This window comes from Rousettus aegyptiacus, unplaced genomic scaffold (assembly GCF_014176215.1).
Source record: "Rousettus aegyptiacus isolate mRouAeg1 unplaced genomic scaffold, mRouAeg1.p scaffold_m13_p_6, whole genome shotgun sequence".
Classification (NCBI taxonomy): domain Eukaryota; kingdom Metazoa; phylum Chordata; class Mammalia; order Chiroptera; family Pteropodidae; genus Rousettus; species Rousettus aegyptiacus.
The window spans coordinates 76542324-76558415 of NW_023416309.1; the positions used below are offsets into that span (position 1 = coordinate 76542324).

Genomic DNA, 16092 nt, shown 5'->3' on the forward strand with positions numbered 1-16092 from the left:
TCTTTCCCTACTGGATTGTCCCACGTGGCCCCTTTCCCTGTCCTGTTCTTTCCTGGCCACAGCTGGTTAGCTGGGGCAGGGAAGGCCCAAGGACAGTGAAGCAGGCTGGCTGAGATGAAGGTGCAGAGGTCTGTGCTGGCCTCACCAGGTATTCCCACAAGGAGAGCCTGCTGCTCTGGGGCTGCCCCAGACCCTTACAACACAATTGGCTTGAAGGCATGGAACAGGGAAGGAAAGGTGGATGGCCACCACCACTCAGGCACATTGTTCCCAAGAGCCTGAGCAGGCACCAGCAGGACCCTTTTCCAGGTATGGGTCTGTGCAGCAGTGGGTTCTCCCCCCCCCCCCCACAATCCTGGAGTCCTTCCAAGGGGAAGGCAGCATCCAGGCATGTTCCTGCCAGAGGGGGTGGTCAATTTAATCAGGGAGGACCCCTATCCCAGAGGCCCCAGCTCTTCTTCCTCTTGGTGTGGGCCTTGCTCGCCCACCAGGTGTTCTTGTCTTGTAGAAACGCCCCATTGAGTTGGCATGCCTGCAGGGACTCCAGAGCATCTTAAACATTCCTATGGTGGGTTGAGATGACCATGGAATGGCTTCCAGGAGAGGGCCATCATTGCTACATATACTTCTAGACTCCTAAGGGTGATCTCAGCCTCAGGCAGACTCTGAGGCACCCAGGCAACTATGAGTTTGGGAAGCAGTCATGTCATCTCTTTGTAAATGTCACTTCATCGATTATATGATTGTCCGAAGCTCTCTGATGAATCTACTTGGCCATGCTGATTGAATTTTGGATAATAAAGCTCATTCTCCCATTTACCTCAATAAAAATACCTCTCTGCTGTGGCAAGACTGTGAGATATGTCAGAGCTGCAGAGTTGGTTTCAGGAGTTTGGACACAGCCCTGAGGATCATTTGTAGGTTGTTCTGTAGCAAGGCCCTGCCTGCTCCACAGTTCTATCAGGACAAGTGGCTGCAGATCATTCAGGAAAGTTGTGTAACTTTCTCTCAGCTGGAATGAGCTAGGATGCCATCATTTTGGAGCCCATCAGGAAGACCTTTGAGAGAGAAGGTACCTCAGGATAGGCTGAAGGAGAACAGGAGCTGGCTCTTGGAGCCGCATTCTCAGGATGTGTGGATGGAATTTGTACATAAAAGATTAGGAACTGGATGGGTGTCCTGCAAATCCAGGCCGCCCAGCCCAGTGCCCAGAGTGGTCCCTTTCCATGAATCCACTCTATCTCTGAGTGCTGAGCCTTGCACAGTTCCAGCGTGTCAGCTAACAATCCTGCTGCTGTTTTTATTGCACATGGGGGTTGAGTACAGCTTCTAGGGCCTCATTTCTCCAGCCTGAAGTCAGAAACCACTTACTGCTTCTGCTCTCATTCTCGGGAAGTACCAGTAAGTGTTCGAAACCAGCATCATCCTTAAGTGAGAAACTGGACTTTGGGGCTGTTTGCTAATATCCTGATCTTACAAGTAAGTAGTGGGCTTACACCTGATTTCCCACCTGATTTCCATCATTAGGGAATGACACTATGACAGATTCACCCACATGTGCGGAAGGAGGAGGAATTTATTCTTTATGCAAATGATGTCAAACTAAACCCTGGAGTGCTTTCAATCCACTGATACAACAACAGTTAGTACTAGGAGCTAATCTAACCTCTACTCGTTTTAACTCATTTGATCTTCAAATGGTCGTAGAAGGTGAATTCTATTATTATTCTCATTTCTCAGGTGAAGAAACCTAGACACAAAAAAGTTAAGTAACTTACCTAAGATCCAGTGTTAGGATTCAAATGCCAGAGCCCACTTACTTGAGCATTATAGGCAGAGGAGTCAAGCGAGGTGAGTGTATTTACGTTAAAGTGATTGGCACGTCTGGGGTATGATGAATTGTCTGGTGTAACTTGGTCATAGGGCAGATGATAGGGTGTTGTAGGAGATATGACTGGAAATGTTGGCCCCACTGTGGAGGGTCTTAGATTCCAGACTGAGGGGTTTGGATTTTCTCCTTTGGGTAGCAGAGTGGAGGACTGCGGCTTCATGGGATTCCGAAGTATGAATACTGGTGGCATGGACTCCGGATTGGAGGATGGGTGTTACAGGATGGGGGTGCCAAACTGGAGGAGCCTATCAAATAGCCTGAGAGATATGGTGGGGCACAAACCAGCATGGGAGCAGAGGAGCAAAGGCCAGTCCTCCAGCTCGCCCCCCTGCCCCGCTCCCCCATTGCCACACATACCCTTCTTTAGGCCCTTGACTATATATGTCCACGTAATGTTTATGTGGCTTTCATATTCCTCATTTCTGTTCCTTCTCAAGTGGACTGAAAGCTCCTTGAGGGAGAGTCCCTATTAGGTAAATTGCAGCTGGCATCTAAGGGTCCACTGAGTGTTCACTGTTGGCATGACCTGTTGGGCACCGGCTTATGGCTATTTCAGGGAGCTCTATCCTGTAAACATCAGAGAGAGCCTAGTGGGTCTTCCTACTCATTTAACTGCAACTCCTTGAGGTCAAAGACCACCTTATTCACCCCACTCACTGCCGTGGTTTGCAAAGTGCACACTGGCCCCTCAGGAAAGAAGGTCAGTCACAACTTACTTCTCAGTCATTGTTAGGTGGACAGGCCACATCTTTGAAAGTAAGATATTCTTGGTATAGAGATGCTCACTTGTGTGACTCACAAAACATTAAGAGAATCTTGTGTTTTTTTTTTTTTTCATTAAAAAACAATTAGTCAAACCTTGAGCTAATGGCCGGATACAGCTCAGCAACAAGCAAATGTGATTCTCATGCTGAAATAATGAGGATGAGAACAATAATCCCTCATGCCTGCCTAGAGTTCTACCTACTCACAGAGCCCATTCATACCCCATGTCCCTATTAATCCTCAGAAGAGCCCTGCACCGCAGGCAGGCCAGGTGCTCTCACCTGTTTCGCGGATGAAAAAGTAAGCCCAGAACTTCAGCTACCGCCCAAGTTCATGCAGCTGGTGTCTAGCACAACCAAGCCTCTTCTCCCTCACTTTCATTTTCTTCCCACACCCCTGACCCTCCAACCACTTCTCCCTCTTGTTCCAGTCCCTGCCCTGGGTCCCAGCTCTGCAGAGCAGAACTCAGCTGTTGGGAGCTGATTGGAAGCCTGATCCCTCCCCAGCTTAGCTGGCCAGTTCTATTCACTTCTGGAGCATGCTGACCTCTTTCACAGACCCCTGCCCTCCATGGGAGCTGGTCTTTCAGACTAATGTGGGTGCCTGGTGACATGCACAGATAAAATTCAGAAAGAAAAGTAGTTTTCTTCTAGGTTACAATTTGTCTGAATCCGGGGCCCCTGAAACCATATGAAATCTGGGAAGCAAGACACAAAAATTAGGAAAGTTAAATGTCAATATGAGATATAGAAGACTCAAGACAAGATTAGCAGAGGTATCACTGTTCTCGGGCGGGTTACAGGTACCTGCAGTGGCGCCTTAACCACTCTCCCCAGGGCTGAGACTAAGACTGCCTAGTTCCAACCCCATTCTTCCTGGAGGTGCCAGGCTGGCAGTTCCCAGCTTGGGTAGTCAGGCTTTTTCTGCACATGGGAATTTGCTGGTGTCTAGCTGTGCCAGAAAGTCTGGCATCCTATCTGGGAGGAAACAAGGTGGATGAGGAAAATAAATTAGGCTTCTATTGCTAGGGTCAAGGGCTCAGTTTAAGTTAATGTGCCCCCTGGTGGTAACACTAAGGGAGAGAACTGTGGCCATTAGTGATCGCGGTTTTAACATAGCTCACACAAGACTTGGTCCACCCACCTGTGCTGCCTCTTCTCCCCCTCGGACCTGAGCTTGGAGAAGTGCTTCCTCCTAGAAGTCATCATTAAAACATGAGCTACTTACAAGGAGTTTTAATGGGTACATCAGTACATAAATTCAAGAACACCCTGTTCAAATTGTGACTCAGAAACCATGCTGGTGCCGGTGAGGCCCAGCCCTAAGGCCTTGTCCCTGCCACCATTTTGTGAGTCTTAGTAGAGCCACTTGGTCAGTGCAGGTGCTGTTCAGAAAAAGCCGATCAGTGTGCTCCTCTGGGCAAGGCGCTGAGCGAGGCTTAGAGAAGGGAAATGGAAGGTACGAGAGCCCTGTTTCACCCTGCAGCCATTAAAATCAGCGAAGCAAGACACAGACGTCAGAGAAGTTAAAGCTCAAAATAAGCTTTAGGAAGCTCCAGATGAGACCAGTACAGTTGCCACTGTCCTTGGAAAGGCTATGTAACCTGCCCACACTTCATTTCCTGACCTTAAAATGGAGAAAAAATCATACTCACCTCACGAAAGTTTGTGAGGGTCTGATGAGATAGTGCGTATAAAGTGCTTATCCCAGAACTCTACACACTGCATGCTCTAAGTATTCACTGTGATTACTGTTGATCATATGTATCCATAGCTGCAGGAAGGCATAGGTTGAGATTTCCGCAGGATTTGAGAGGTGAGCACTTTAGACCTTGAGGGGGGAGGCTTTTTGGAGGAGGTAGGATTTGAATGATTGCACCTCAGCATCCATAAGTTTCACCTGTCACCTGGCCTTAGGGATGGGTTAAGTAGGATGGATAGTGCAAGCATGTTGGGCAGAAGGAGGGCAGAGAAAAAGTGTGAAGGCAAGCACAGTTAGTGTGGCTGGGGAGTAGATGTGTCTGGGTGACAGAAGAGAGGGTTACAGTGGGGGAGGGGACTGGGGACGTAGGCTCAGGGAGCCAGGTTAAGGGGGTGAGATCAATGTTCTAGGACTATGAGCTGGGAGGTGGCAGATGGAGGGTGCTGGACTGGGAAAGGGGTCATGTGTGGTGCTTCAGGTGAGAAGTGGTTGTCAACTGCAGGAGGGATGGATGTGAGGCCCAGAAACATATTCTAGACAGTGAGACAGAGAAGGAGAGGGTAGAGATGACAAAGTACGTTGGACTTGGTGACGAGAACAAAGTTGGTGTCTTTAAAGGCAGGAGCATTGGGGGGAGGGAGTAGGAGGGAAGAGGAGTCTGTCTTGGGTGGTGCTGAGAGAGAGGTGTTTGTGGTCTTCACCTGGAGATTCCTGGAGGCAGGGATGGAGTTCCGAGGAGTAGGCTGGGCTAGACACTTGGATGAAGGAGTCTCTGGCTTGAGAATGTCAGATGAGTTCTTGGAGGGTAAAGGTCTCAGAGCGGGGTAGGAAGAGACAAGAGTCTTGGGTAAGTTCTGTGTATAGAGGAAGAGCATGGTGAGGAGAAGAGGCCAGGGAGACCAGGAAGGAGCTGTTAGGGAAGGAGAAGGGCCAGGATTTCTCTGGCAGCCCTTGGAACATGCATGGTACTCTGCAGACCCTGGGAGATGTTGTCAGCACCCAATGGCTCTGTTGGCAAACGGGACATATTTAGTGATGTATGTTGTCTTTACTGGAGGCAGAGATCACATTGGAGGCTAAGGGTATGGTTCCGGTGGAGAAGTGTGATCCTCCCTTTCTCGGATATTGCTCCTGGGCTGGCTGGTCTTTTAGTGCCTTTCTCAGATATCTCCCACCCATGCCCGAGGATTGCCTGCAGCTGAGACCTGGGCTTGGCCCAGGAAGTATGTGAGCTTAGGGCTGTACCTGACACAGTGATGGCATGTCACAGTCTCCACACTGAGGTTTTTCCCTGAGGCACCTCTGGCCTACATGTTTAGAAGGAGCAATCACCCCAGAGGACTTGAAGGTCGAGGGGTTACTGCTGGTGAGTCTTTCATAGTTAGGACAGTTATGTAGTGATTAAGAATAAATTTCATGATCCAGCAATCCCATTTCTGGGTATATACCCAAAAGAATTGAAAGCAGAGTCTCAAGCAGATATTCACACACCTGTGTTCACAGCAGCATTATTCACATCAGCCCAAAGGTAGAAGCAACCCAAATATCCATTGACAGATGAATGGATAAACAAAATATGGTACATATGTATATATACCATGGAATATTATTCAGCCTTAAAAAGGAAAGAAATTCTGATATATGTTACAACATGGATGAAACTTGAGGACATTATGCTAAGTGAAATAAGCTAGTCACAAAAAGATAATTGCTGAATGATTCCACTTATATGATGTCCTTAGGGTAGTCAAATTCAGAGACAGAAAATAGAATGTGGTTGCTAGGAGCTGGGGGAAGGACGGAACGGGAACTTAGTGTTTAACGGGTATTGAGTTTCAGTTTCAACAAGATGAAAAGAGTTCTGGAGATGGACGATGGTGATGGTTGCACAAAATTAATGCTGCTGATCTGTGCTAAATGGCACATATGTAAAAAGGTGTCCAAGCAGGGGCATGGTATGGCAAGGTGGGTGGGCCCATGTTCCACACTCAGATCAGCAGTGATCATCTAATTGGTGTCATAGATTACTCATTGTGAAATGGGTATGACAGTACCCACTGCCCAGGATTGTTGTGTGGCCTGGTAGAGTGGGTTTGTGAAATCTCTTTGTATGGTGGGAAATGCCCTGCAGAATCCATGTGATGTCTGTACTTTATGCTTGATTCAAAGATCAGAGCTTGTGAGCTGCTCTAGGCAGGGCTACAAGTGGGCCTCTGTGGCATGTGGCTGCTCATTTCAGTCTGTGTCTGATCCATGGCTTACTGAAGTCCTTTAAGTTTCCAGTGAGCAGCTTCTGGGATGGCTTCTATAGGATATTTTGGGCTGCAGCCTATATGCACACCCAGAAGGACTTTACAACTTTTTTCAGCCAGGTTCCAGGAAGGAATAAAGCCCTATTGTATGTAATGAATTAAGTTTGCTCCTATGCATTTAGGATTATACTAGGAGAAGTGAGAAAGTGGACACAATTTTCTCTGTTCTGTGGTTCCGTTAGGAACCCTGGTTGAGAAAGGTTGGGACCTGGCTGACTCAATCCCTATCCCACATCTGGGCACCCAGAGAACAAGAGGTCCAAGAGAGGCAGAGACTGTTTCAGAGTTATACAAATTTGGTATAAAGCCAGCACTCAAAACCAGGTCCTTAAAAGCCAGGACAGGAGTGCATGATGGGTAACACGACCATTCCCATTCTTTCTGCATTTTGAAAATGGCAGTTTACATTCTGGTTGTGAAACTGCATTTGTTGAGCTGTTTCCCTAGACCTGAGACCACCCCGTCTGCAAGAGCGGTGGGTTTGGGAGGCCTGAGCAGCGCCCTCCTGCCTTCAGAGCTGAGGTCACAGCTCTGGATGGTTCTGGGCTGTATGTGGCTAAGTGCACTGCAGCCCTGGCATTGTTGGAGGAGGGGCGATGGCTAAGTGGTTTCTGAAAAAGGGCAAAAATGATGGGAAAGGCTTTGGGATCCTCTGGGAATCAGAGCTGCGGCAACAGCAGCTGCTGCCATTGCTGGAAACGTTTTCCTTGAGTGCCAGAGTGCGCCCACAGCCCATCCCTGCCAGTGCAGAGCTGCCTGGCCTGGGGAGGGGCCGAGGACCCTGCTGGAGGCAGGGGAGGCAACTCTTCTCCCCACACCAGCCCAACTCTCCCTTCGAACAGCAAGTAGCGACAGGCCTTAGGCCTTTGAGAGCTCACCGGCACCTGCTGGGTCTGGGGTGCACCTGCGTCTAGCTGGTGAGTTTCTTTTGTTGTTTGATGGGCAACATTGATATTAGCTTTTAGAAAGGCATAGTGGGCTGTCAAAAGCTGGACCCTGCCACTTTCCAGTTTTATGTCTACGGGTGGTTCAACTAACCTCTCAGCACCTCAGTTACCCCACCTGAAAACTGCGGATAATAACAGTGGTTGTATCAAAGGTTGTGGTGAGGTATAAGTGAAACAGTAGCTGCTCTGCACTTACCCTGGCTAATCGCAGACACTTGGTAAGTGATAGTGGAGGTTGCTATTATCCATGTGTATTATTTGCACCAGAGTCATCCTGGGGCAAAGAGCCTGTGGCTGCTGCTGAGGCCAGTGGTTTGTGGCTGGAGGTTTCAGTGTATTGCCCTCTCTGGAGTGAAGAAGGGCTGGGCTGGGAGGCAGAAACCCTGGGATTTTGTCCAGGCACCACTCTCTCTCTCTCTGTAATTGGAAGAGTTTCTCTGGTTCTTCATCCATGGTTTGGGAAGCCCCCAGCTTTCTACCCTTCTTTAGAAGATGCTCAGGTATGCTGAGGGGATGAGAACGATCAGGGTTGGGTCCTGGACCTGTTTCCAAGAGCCTACGAGGAGGCTAGAGGCAGTGGGACGCTTTGGGCAGAGAGGTGAGTGGGAGAGCCACGCCCCAGGATGTCTCACTTGGACTGAGGAGAGGAGAAGGGAGGCTTCTCCCAGGGGGTGAGCAATGTCCTTTCTAGCTCTGGGGTTGAGAAAGACGTGATTGTGGGACAGGGTCATTTTCTTGGGGCTGCCCTTTAGTTCAGATTGGTGTTTTTGAAGCTTGCATAAGCAGAACCATCATCTCCACCAGACACCCCCAAACCACAGTTGGAATTCCCTCATCACTGTAGAATGTTCAGCTGTGACAGGTGTGTTCCATGGGGCTAATGTGCTGGACACACCCCAGGCCCGGTAGTGACAGACTATCCTGTCCCTGTCTATCCTCCCAGCCCAGAGCAAATGGTGTCTCAATCCTTGTCCTTCCCTCTGCTCTGGGAGAAGCATGTTTTCCATTGGGAATCAGGTGCAGGGTGTGGTAGAGATTCAAGGTTTGCTGACTGGCTAAATGACGGTACTGTATGGGTTGCTTCATATTTACTGAGTTGGATTAGATTTGGATTAGTCAGAGGAAAAGGTGAAGCTACTAAAAAAGAACATAGCTGAAAGGTTGTAATAGGTGCTCTCTTGTTGGACCGTTAAGAGCTGCATTAGGCAGCAGGTTTATTCTTCATTGTATAGCTAGCCTTATCCAAGGGGAGACATTTTTAGGAGAACCAGGCCTTTAGATATGGCCCGGGTCCTATCCGTACCTCGTTCCGGATTTTGAGCTTCTTGGGGTGCTCGTTTGAGTAGAAAGGTGCTATGGATTTAAGCTTCTGAGTGGAAGTGCATTGTCTCCACCTGTCTGGGGACCCAGGGCTGGTACAGCCTGGTCTAATTGGTCCACAGGCCCTAGTGTCAGGTCTGGGGTTGAGTTTAAAGGCTGAGAAAAAGCCCTGAGCCTCCCAGAGACAAGTAGAGAGCCGGAGATGCTCTGGAACCAGGCTGCCTAGGGTCAAATCCAGGTTTCACTTCCTGCTAACTGTGTGGCCTCAGGCAAGTAATGTAACCAGTTTGTGCCTCAGTTCCCTCATCTGTGAGATACTTACCTCTTAGAGATATTGTGTGAGTGACGCATGTAAAGCATTAGAAGAGTGCTTGCCTTTGCACAGCACGTGCTCAAACACGTCAGTTATTTTCATTCTTACTAGCCTCCTACGCCTTTTAAATGATGACAGGCTCCCCATACTATGAACAGTCCTTGATAGTAAGTTGTCTTCTAGAAGCACAGACTGGCACTCAGTGTCAGGCTTCTGAAGCTTCTCATAGCTTTCTACCATCCATGCAATAATGTCCACATCTGTTCTTTGGCATTCAAGGCAGACAACCATCTGGTGCTGACCCCACTGCCTATCCTCCAGTCCTGCTGGTTTCTTCTTCATCAGCTACTCTGGGGATCCCCACCCTCTTCCCCAGTCCCAGCCCAGCCCTGCTCTCCTTCCTGGCCCAGCTCATCTGTTACCACTTCCATAAAGCTTTCTCAGCAGCCTGGCTCCTCTTGCTATCTCCATGCCCCAACCAGCCCCTGGTTTCTGTCTCAAATGGGGTCTGAGCCCTCTTCGTGCCCCTACTACAGGGCCAGGCACTCAGTAGGACTCCGTAGATGGGTGTTGAGTGATGAATGAACAAATGAGTGAGAAGTTGGAAGTGGGGCTTTCTGTGGCCAAGAACAGTTCTTGCCACAGGGTTTCTACCTGATGGATGAATCAGAGAAAGATTCACGTGCTCCTGAAAGCAGAACAACAGGCAGGAGAGGAAATAGGCCGGCAGTCAGATGTCTGTTTTGTTTACAGGATGCAGAGTAATGAGGCTGCCTCGTTTTCCCCCGTGGATCTGGGCATTAGATCATAGCTGATTTATTGCCGTGGCCCAGCCATGTGTTCTGAGTTTTCACTGCCAGAACTTTCTTTTGAAAACACTGGTCTTGCAAAAGCCTCCCTTTCCTTCAGTGGTTGTTTTCTGGAATCTAGCCACTGCGGGAGGAACATGATTCTCCCTTTCTATGGAAATGGGAACTACAGGGGTCTGTGTCTGATCTCTTTCATTTCCTCCATGGTGACCAGCAAAGCTTTTTTTCTTTTTTTTCATAAAGAGATGGATCAGACAAACTCCCTGCCCAAGAGGAGGTTACAGGGCAGGGGAGAGATAAAGCAATGACAGAAGTTGCTTGGTTGCACAGTGGACTATGCTAGGAGGGCCATGAAGGATGGATGGACAATGAGCTGGGGCACTCTGGAGGGGGAGTGAGCATGAACAGTGCAAAGATGAGGGCGTGTGGGAGAGGCGGCATCAGTGCTGGACCCCCAGGAAAGGTGGCATCTGAGAGGTGGTAAGATTTGGGCAAGAAAGAGAGGAGAAAATACCCCAAGTGGAGGCATTGCAGGAACATAGGCCACTGAGATGTGGGGCAGCCCTGGATACCAGGGTGTGGGGATGCCCCGCTGGATGGAGGAGAAGAGCACGAGGTGAGGTCAGGAAGGTGGTGGGAAACAGTATCTACCCTAGCTTACACGCTTATGTGCTGGCACTTGCTGCCAGCTTAACTCCAATGTCCAGGCCCACAAGCCCAGAATCACTTAAAGTAGAAAAGTTTAGGGCCAGAATGCTTGACTAATACTAATTTTACCAAAATGACAAAGAGCACAAAAAAATCCCCGTCAAACTCAGTGGTTGCCATGGCCAGATAGAAAAGAAAGGGCATGCGAGTACAAGGTTGATGACAGGGACACATGGCCCTGCAGGGCATGTGCAGTGTGGAGTGGGAGGTCTCTACCAGACACTCCATTTCGGGGAATGCAGATTACGCAGCTCTTTGGGGCTGAGCTGTCTTCATCTCTGAGTTTCTCTCTGAATGATAGCCAGAGACAGCCATTCCCACTGTTTCCCTTATTCTGATCTTGGAGGGAGGCAGAGCAGTGGTATTGTCCCCAGTCTGCAGATGAGGCAACTGAGGCCCAGAGAAGAGGAGTGGCCCATCCAAATCTCTCAGAGCCTGCGGGCTCCGAGCTGGGGGCCTGCCCACCTCTGGAGGCTGATGCCCATGAGACTGCTGCCAGGTTCTCTGGGGTGGGAGGTACAGCACTCCTGAAAGCTCCCATTCTTGGGGGCTGAAGAATAGTAGCTGTTGGACCTCTGGGGTGTCCTGCTTCAAAAGGACCTTTGCAAGGAGGGCAGGTCGGGACTATGTTGTATAGTCCTTGAGCTGGGAACAAACCTGATTTTGGTATCTGCCCACAGGCTGCTTCTTGGGCAAGGATGAAGAAATGGGGGAGTTCAGACTCAGGGGAGTCTGAAGACCTTCCACCAGAGAATTCCTGTCCAGATACTCCAGATGGAGACCTTAATTCCAGGTCAGCTCCAGCCAAGCCCCATGTCTTCCCCACGGCCAAGAGCCGCAGCCGGCTCTTTGGAAAGTGTGACTCAGAGGAGGCTTCTATGGACTGCTCTTATGAGGAAGGCCTACCAGTCTCCTGCCCAGCCATCACAGTCAGCCCTGTTGTCATTGTCCAGAAGACTGGGGATGGCCCCACATGTGTCAGGTAACTAGCATCTGGAGTTCTGCCTCCTCCCCACAAGGAGCCCAACTGGTTCAGCTGGCTGAGGCCCCAGCCATAGAGACACCATGTAGTGCTCTGGCTTAGAGGTTGAAGGCCACAGAGCTGAGGAGCTAAGGAGACTTCAGAATGGGTCTGCTCCAGCATCTGCACTCATAGGACCTTCAGGACACATGGCCGCCAATGAATGCTGGCTGACTTCTGGGGCAGTGTGAGGACAATTTTCACCTTAGCAGGGACCAGCCAAAACCCTAACTCCAGCTCCCTCTAGGGTACTGCCTATGGAGCCCCAGCTCCCCAGCAGGCAGAGGGGTGAATAGCCTGGGTATTGGAGGAAGTGGTGGTGTCAAACACTTTCAAACAGTGCCTACAGACAGGGTGGGGACGGAAGGGAGCACATATACCCCCCTGTTTCCTGTTACATCAGTTTCCTGGATGGTCATCTAGACGGAGGAGTGGGCTTTTTATATCACGTTTTTTCTCTTTCAATTTGCCTTGGGTTTTTGTCATGGCCCCAACAAGTTCCAAAGGCCTCAGGCCCGAGGGGTGACCAGAGTATGAAACGAAGGTGTTTTCTGATCCACAGGCAGCTATTCCAGGACTCTGTCCTTGCTGGCGCGGAGAAGAGCCTCAAACTCTATGACCGCAGGAAGATCTTCGAAGCTGTCGCTCAGAATAACTGCCAGGAGCTGGAGAGCCTGTTGCTCTTCCTGCAGAAGAGCAAGAAGCACCTCATGGACAGCGAGTTCAAAGGTAGCCCTGCAGAGGGCTGGATTCCCGGGATGCCCTGTGCCGCGCCCTTCTCTGACCCCCACTTTGTCCTGCAGACCCGGAGACGGGGAAGACCTGTTTGTTGAAAGCCATGCTCAACCTGCACAATGGGCAGAATGACACCATCCCCCTGCTCCTGGAGATTGCCCGGCAGACGGACAGCCTGAAGGAGCTTGTCAATGCCAGCTACACAGACAGCTACTATAAGGGTGAGTGAGTCAGCATGATTTTGACACAAGCACACCTGGAGCCATGAGGGCACTGGCATGCTTGGGCAAGCCTCTGAACGACTTACTCCCTGTCCCAGGCATGGAGTTGGCATCTCCTGGTCCTGGGGTCCCTGCCTCCCACACCCACTGGCTTGGTTTCTCCTGGTGCTGAGGGTTACATCTTCCCCTCTGCGACCTTGGAGATTTTCGACGTTGGAAGTAATGGCCTCCTTCTCTGCTACTATTCCTTACCCTTAGGCAAATTTGACTCTAGTTCTCAGTCTGGTGTTCCCTGTTCCCAGGAGGCTCTATTCTTGTCTCAGGGATTCTCCAGGCTCCCTTTGGGGATCCTGGCCTGGCCTCCTCCAGTGGTGCGGGTCAGTAGCACTTTCTGCCCAGGCCCTCCCCTGGCACCCGTGCGAGCACCCCTGCCATGTGCAGACTGTGAGCACACCAACAGCACACATCCTCCACAGGCCAGACAGCCCTGCACATCGCCATTGAGAGGCGGAACATGGCACTGGTGACCCTCCTGGTGGAGAACGGTGCAGACGTCCAGGCTGCAGCCAATGGAGACTTTTTTAAGAAAACCAAAGAACGGCCTGGCTTCTACTTCGGTAGGGAGACTATGTGGTAGACACTTGGCTTTTTGACAATTCCTGAGGGGAGGTTTGGGACAGAGATAGAGGGTGTTAGAGACCGGGAAGTCCAGGGCCCAAGCTATCTATTCCTGAGGCTGACCATATGCTTGTTTTGGCCACAGGTGAGCTGCCTCTCTCCCTGGCTGCTTGCACCAACCAGCTGAGCATTGTGAAGTTCCTGCTGCAGAACTCCTGGCAGGCGGCAGACATTAGCGCGGGGGACTCGGTGGGCAACACAGTGCTGCATGCTCTGGTGGAGGTGGCTGACAACACAGCTGACAACACTAAGTTTGTGACAAGCATGTACAATGAGATTCTGATCCTGGGGGCCAAGCTCCACCCTACGCTGAAGCTGGAGGAGCTCACCAACAAGAAGGGGCTGACGCCACTGGCCTTGGCCGCCAGTAGTGGGAAGATTGGGGTAGGGAGGGGGATTTGAGGTGAGCTGGGGGTGCTGTGGGAGGGGACTGCCTACCTCACTGTGCGTGCCTTACATCACCACCCTGTGAGCCCTGATGCTGTCACAGCAGCCTGTAGGGGTGAGAGTGATAGGCTGTTAGAGTGAGCCAGAGGAATTGTGAGAACTGAGCAAAATCCAGCACTGCACATTTGGCCATTTCTGATTTCTAACTCTGAGCATCGCCAACAAGACATGAGGAGAGGGTGGGGTTCTGGGGCCTGGGGATGGGGGTGAGTTGAGGTGAGGGTGAAATGGATGTGATAAGCCAGGCGTCATTAGGTGATAGCTCTCATGAGGCTACAGTTGGGGTCTGAGGCATTGGGCAAGTTGATCTTGATGGTGGTTAGGAGGCCACTAGATGGTGGTAGGGGCTCTCCTGGTGCTTGGGTGGGGTCTCCAACTGGGCTGGGAAGCAGAATTATTCTTAAATAACAGGTGGTGGCCTAGTGGGGACATAGCCCATGATGGGGCTGTAGGTTGGCCTCTCTAATAGGCTCTTGTATCCCCATGACAGGTCTTGGCCTATATTCTCCAGAGAGAGATCCAGGAGCCTGAGTGCAGGCACCTGTCCAGAAAGTTCACTGAGTGGGCCTATGGGCCTGTGCACTCCTCGCTCTATGACCTGTCCTGCATTGACACTTGGGAGAAGAACTCGGTGTTGGAGGTGATTGCCTATAGCAGCAGTGAGACCCCTGTGAGTGGGCCAGGACTGGGACCGAGGGAGGGCTTCTGGTTGTACCATACCCCACCCCCACCCCCACTGCTGGTCCAGCTCTGTTTTTCCATCAATGAAAACCTACTGTTTGGGGCTCTGTAGCCTCATCACCCACTTTCCACCCCCTGAATGTTTTCCTTCATCATATAGACAATATACAATGATATTCCCAAAAAACTTAAATATTTCAGAAGCACATAGACAAAAAGAATCCTCCTTTTATCCATATTAAAACATATTGCTTCATTTCATTTAATAAATAGGATCATACTATCCATTAGCAGAACAACCAGTTTTTTCACTTAATGGTGTGTCTTGTAGATAATTTTATATTAGTACATATGGGTTTGCCTCATTAAAAAAGAATGCTGCATAGTCTTCCATAGTAGGGATGGGGAGATGTCCATAGATGGGTTATTTAGAATTATTTCCAGGGTTTTGCTATTACAATGCTGCAGGCCACTTGGCATGGTTTGAGAATTTTTCTGTGAAGGATACTTGGAATTGCCAAGTCAAAGAGTATGTATATTCTAATATTTTTAAAACTAGTTTTTTTTTAAACATAAGCTTTCTTAAACTAAATTTTTTTAACTAGTTTTTTTCTCTTTAAACCAGTTTTTTTAAAAACAAGTTATAAGCCTACGGAGCCAAAAATGCTGTCTCATTGATGCCTTCATTTTAGTTTCTTGATTACCGTGAGGTGTGGCATTTTTTCATCTTTATCAACCATTTGTACTTCTTTAGTAGATCTCCTGTTCATTGTCCTTTGCTATCTCTTCTGCTGGACCATTTGTACCATCCCTTTGGGTTTGTAGATGTTCTCATTATAGAATGAATGATCCTCTATTACGTATGTTGCAAATATTTTATTATCTCCCAGTCTGTCTCTGTTTACTTATTTTTACCGAGATATAATTGACATATAACATTCGATTAGTTTCAGGTGCTTCCCATCCCCAAAGGTACTCAAGGAGATGCTGAACAGGGATCTCAGTGGGTAGCTCAAGCTTGGGCTGGGGGTTGGGCTTGATGGCCTGAAAAGAGTAGGATGACCTGAATTTGGCTCATCCATTCTAGCAATACTGAATTTTAACAGAGATCTCCTGGATATGAGATTTTTACCCCAAAGCATGCTTATAATGATGGTATCCCAGACACTGGCAGACCCACTGCAGGAAAGGCTTTCTAATTCCCTTCAGTCTCATGCATGGTTAATTGTCACTTCTGCCTAGGTTGCCTGCCTGAACCAGGGCTGGAAATGTGAGAAATAAGGAATCCAGAGGTCCCTTCCTGCCTGTTCTCAGCCTTCATGACAGACTCTGCCTGTGCCAGCCTCTTTCCCTTATTGCAGGAATAATGAGGATGTAGGCACTCAGGAGTGAGTTATTAGAAATCATGAGCATAGAATGTTGAGCAACACTTGTGAGTTCTTAAGCATCAGGGGCACTTGGGGTCACTTGTTTAATTTTACCCCTCATTCACTGTAGCACAGGGTACAGTGAGGCCCAGAAGGTGGGCCCACTGGTACAGATC

The 16092-nt window shown here is 49.5% G+C and overlaps 1 protein-coding gene across 4 annotated transcripts in view; it reads left to right on the forward strand.

Moving 5' to 3' along the window:
- The window catches only part of TRPV1 (transient receptor potential cation channel subfamily V member 1), a 37664-nt gene that overhangs the window by 4344 nt on the left and 17228 nt on the right, over positions 1–16092 (forward strand). For 2 of the 4 annotated variants that reach the window (XM_016138841.2, XM_016138845.2), the window contains exons 1-7: positions 4–309; positions 11447–11748; positions 12350–12516; positions 12591–12743; positions 13220–13360; positions 13507–13805; positions 14359–14538. In XM_016138841.2, coding sequence (XP_015994327.2) covers positions 11465–11748; positions 12350–12516; positions 12591–12743; positions 13220–13360; positions 13507–13805; positions 14359–14538 — 1224 coding nt within the window. In that variant the 5' untranslated portion in view covers positions 4–309; positions 11447–11464. Of the gene's footprint in view, positions 1–3; positions 310–10284; positions 11266–11446; positions 11749–12349; positions 12517–12590; positions 12744–13219; positions 13361–13506; positions 13806–14358; positions 14539–16092 lie in introns of those variants that run through there. The other 2 variants (XM_016138843.2, XM_016138842.2) reach the window with 2 other exon arrangements.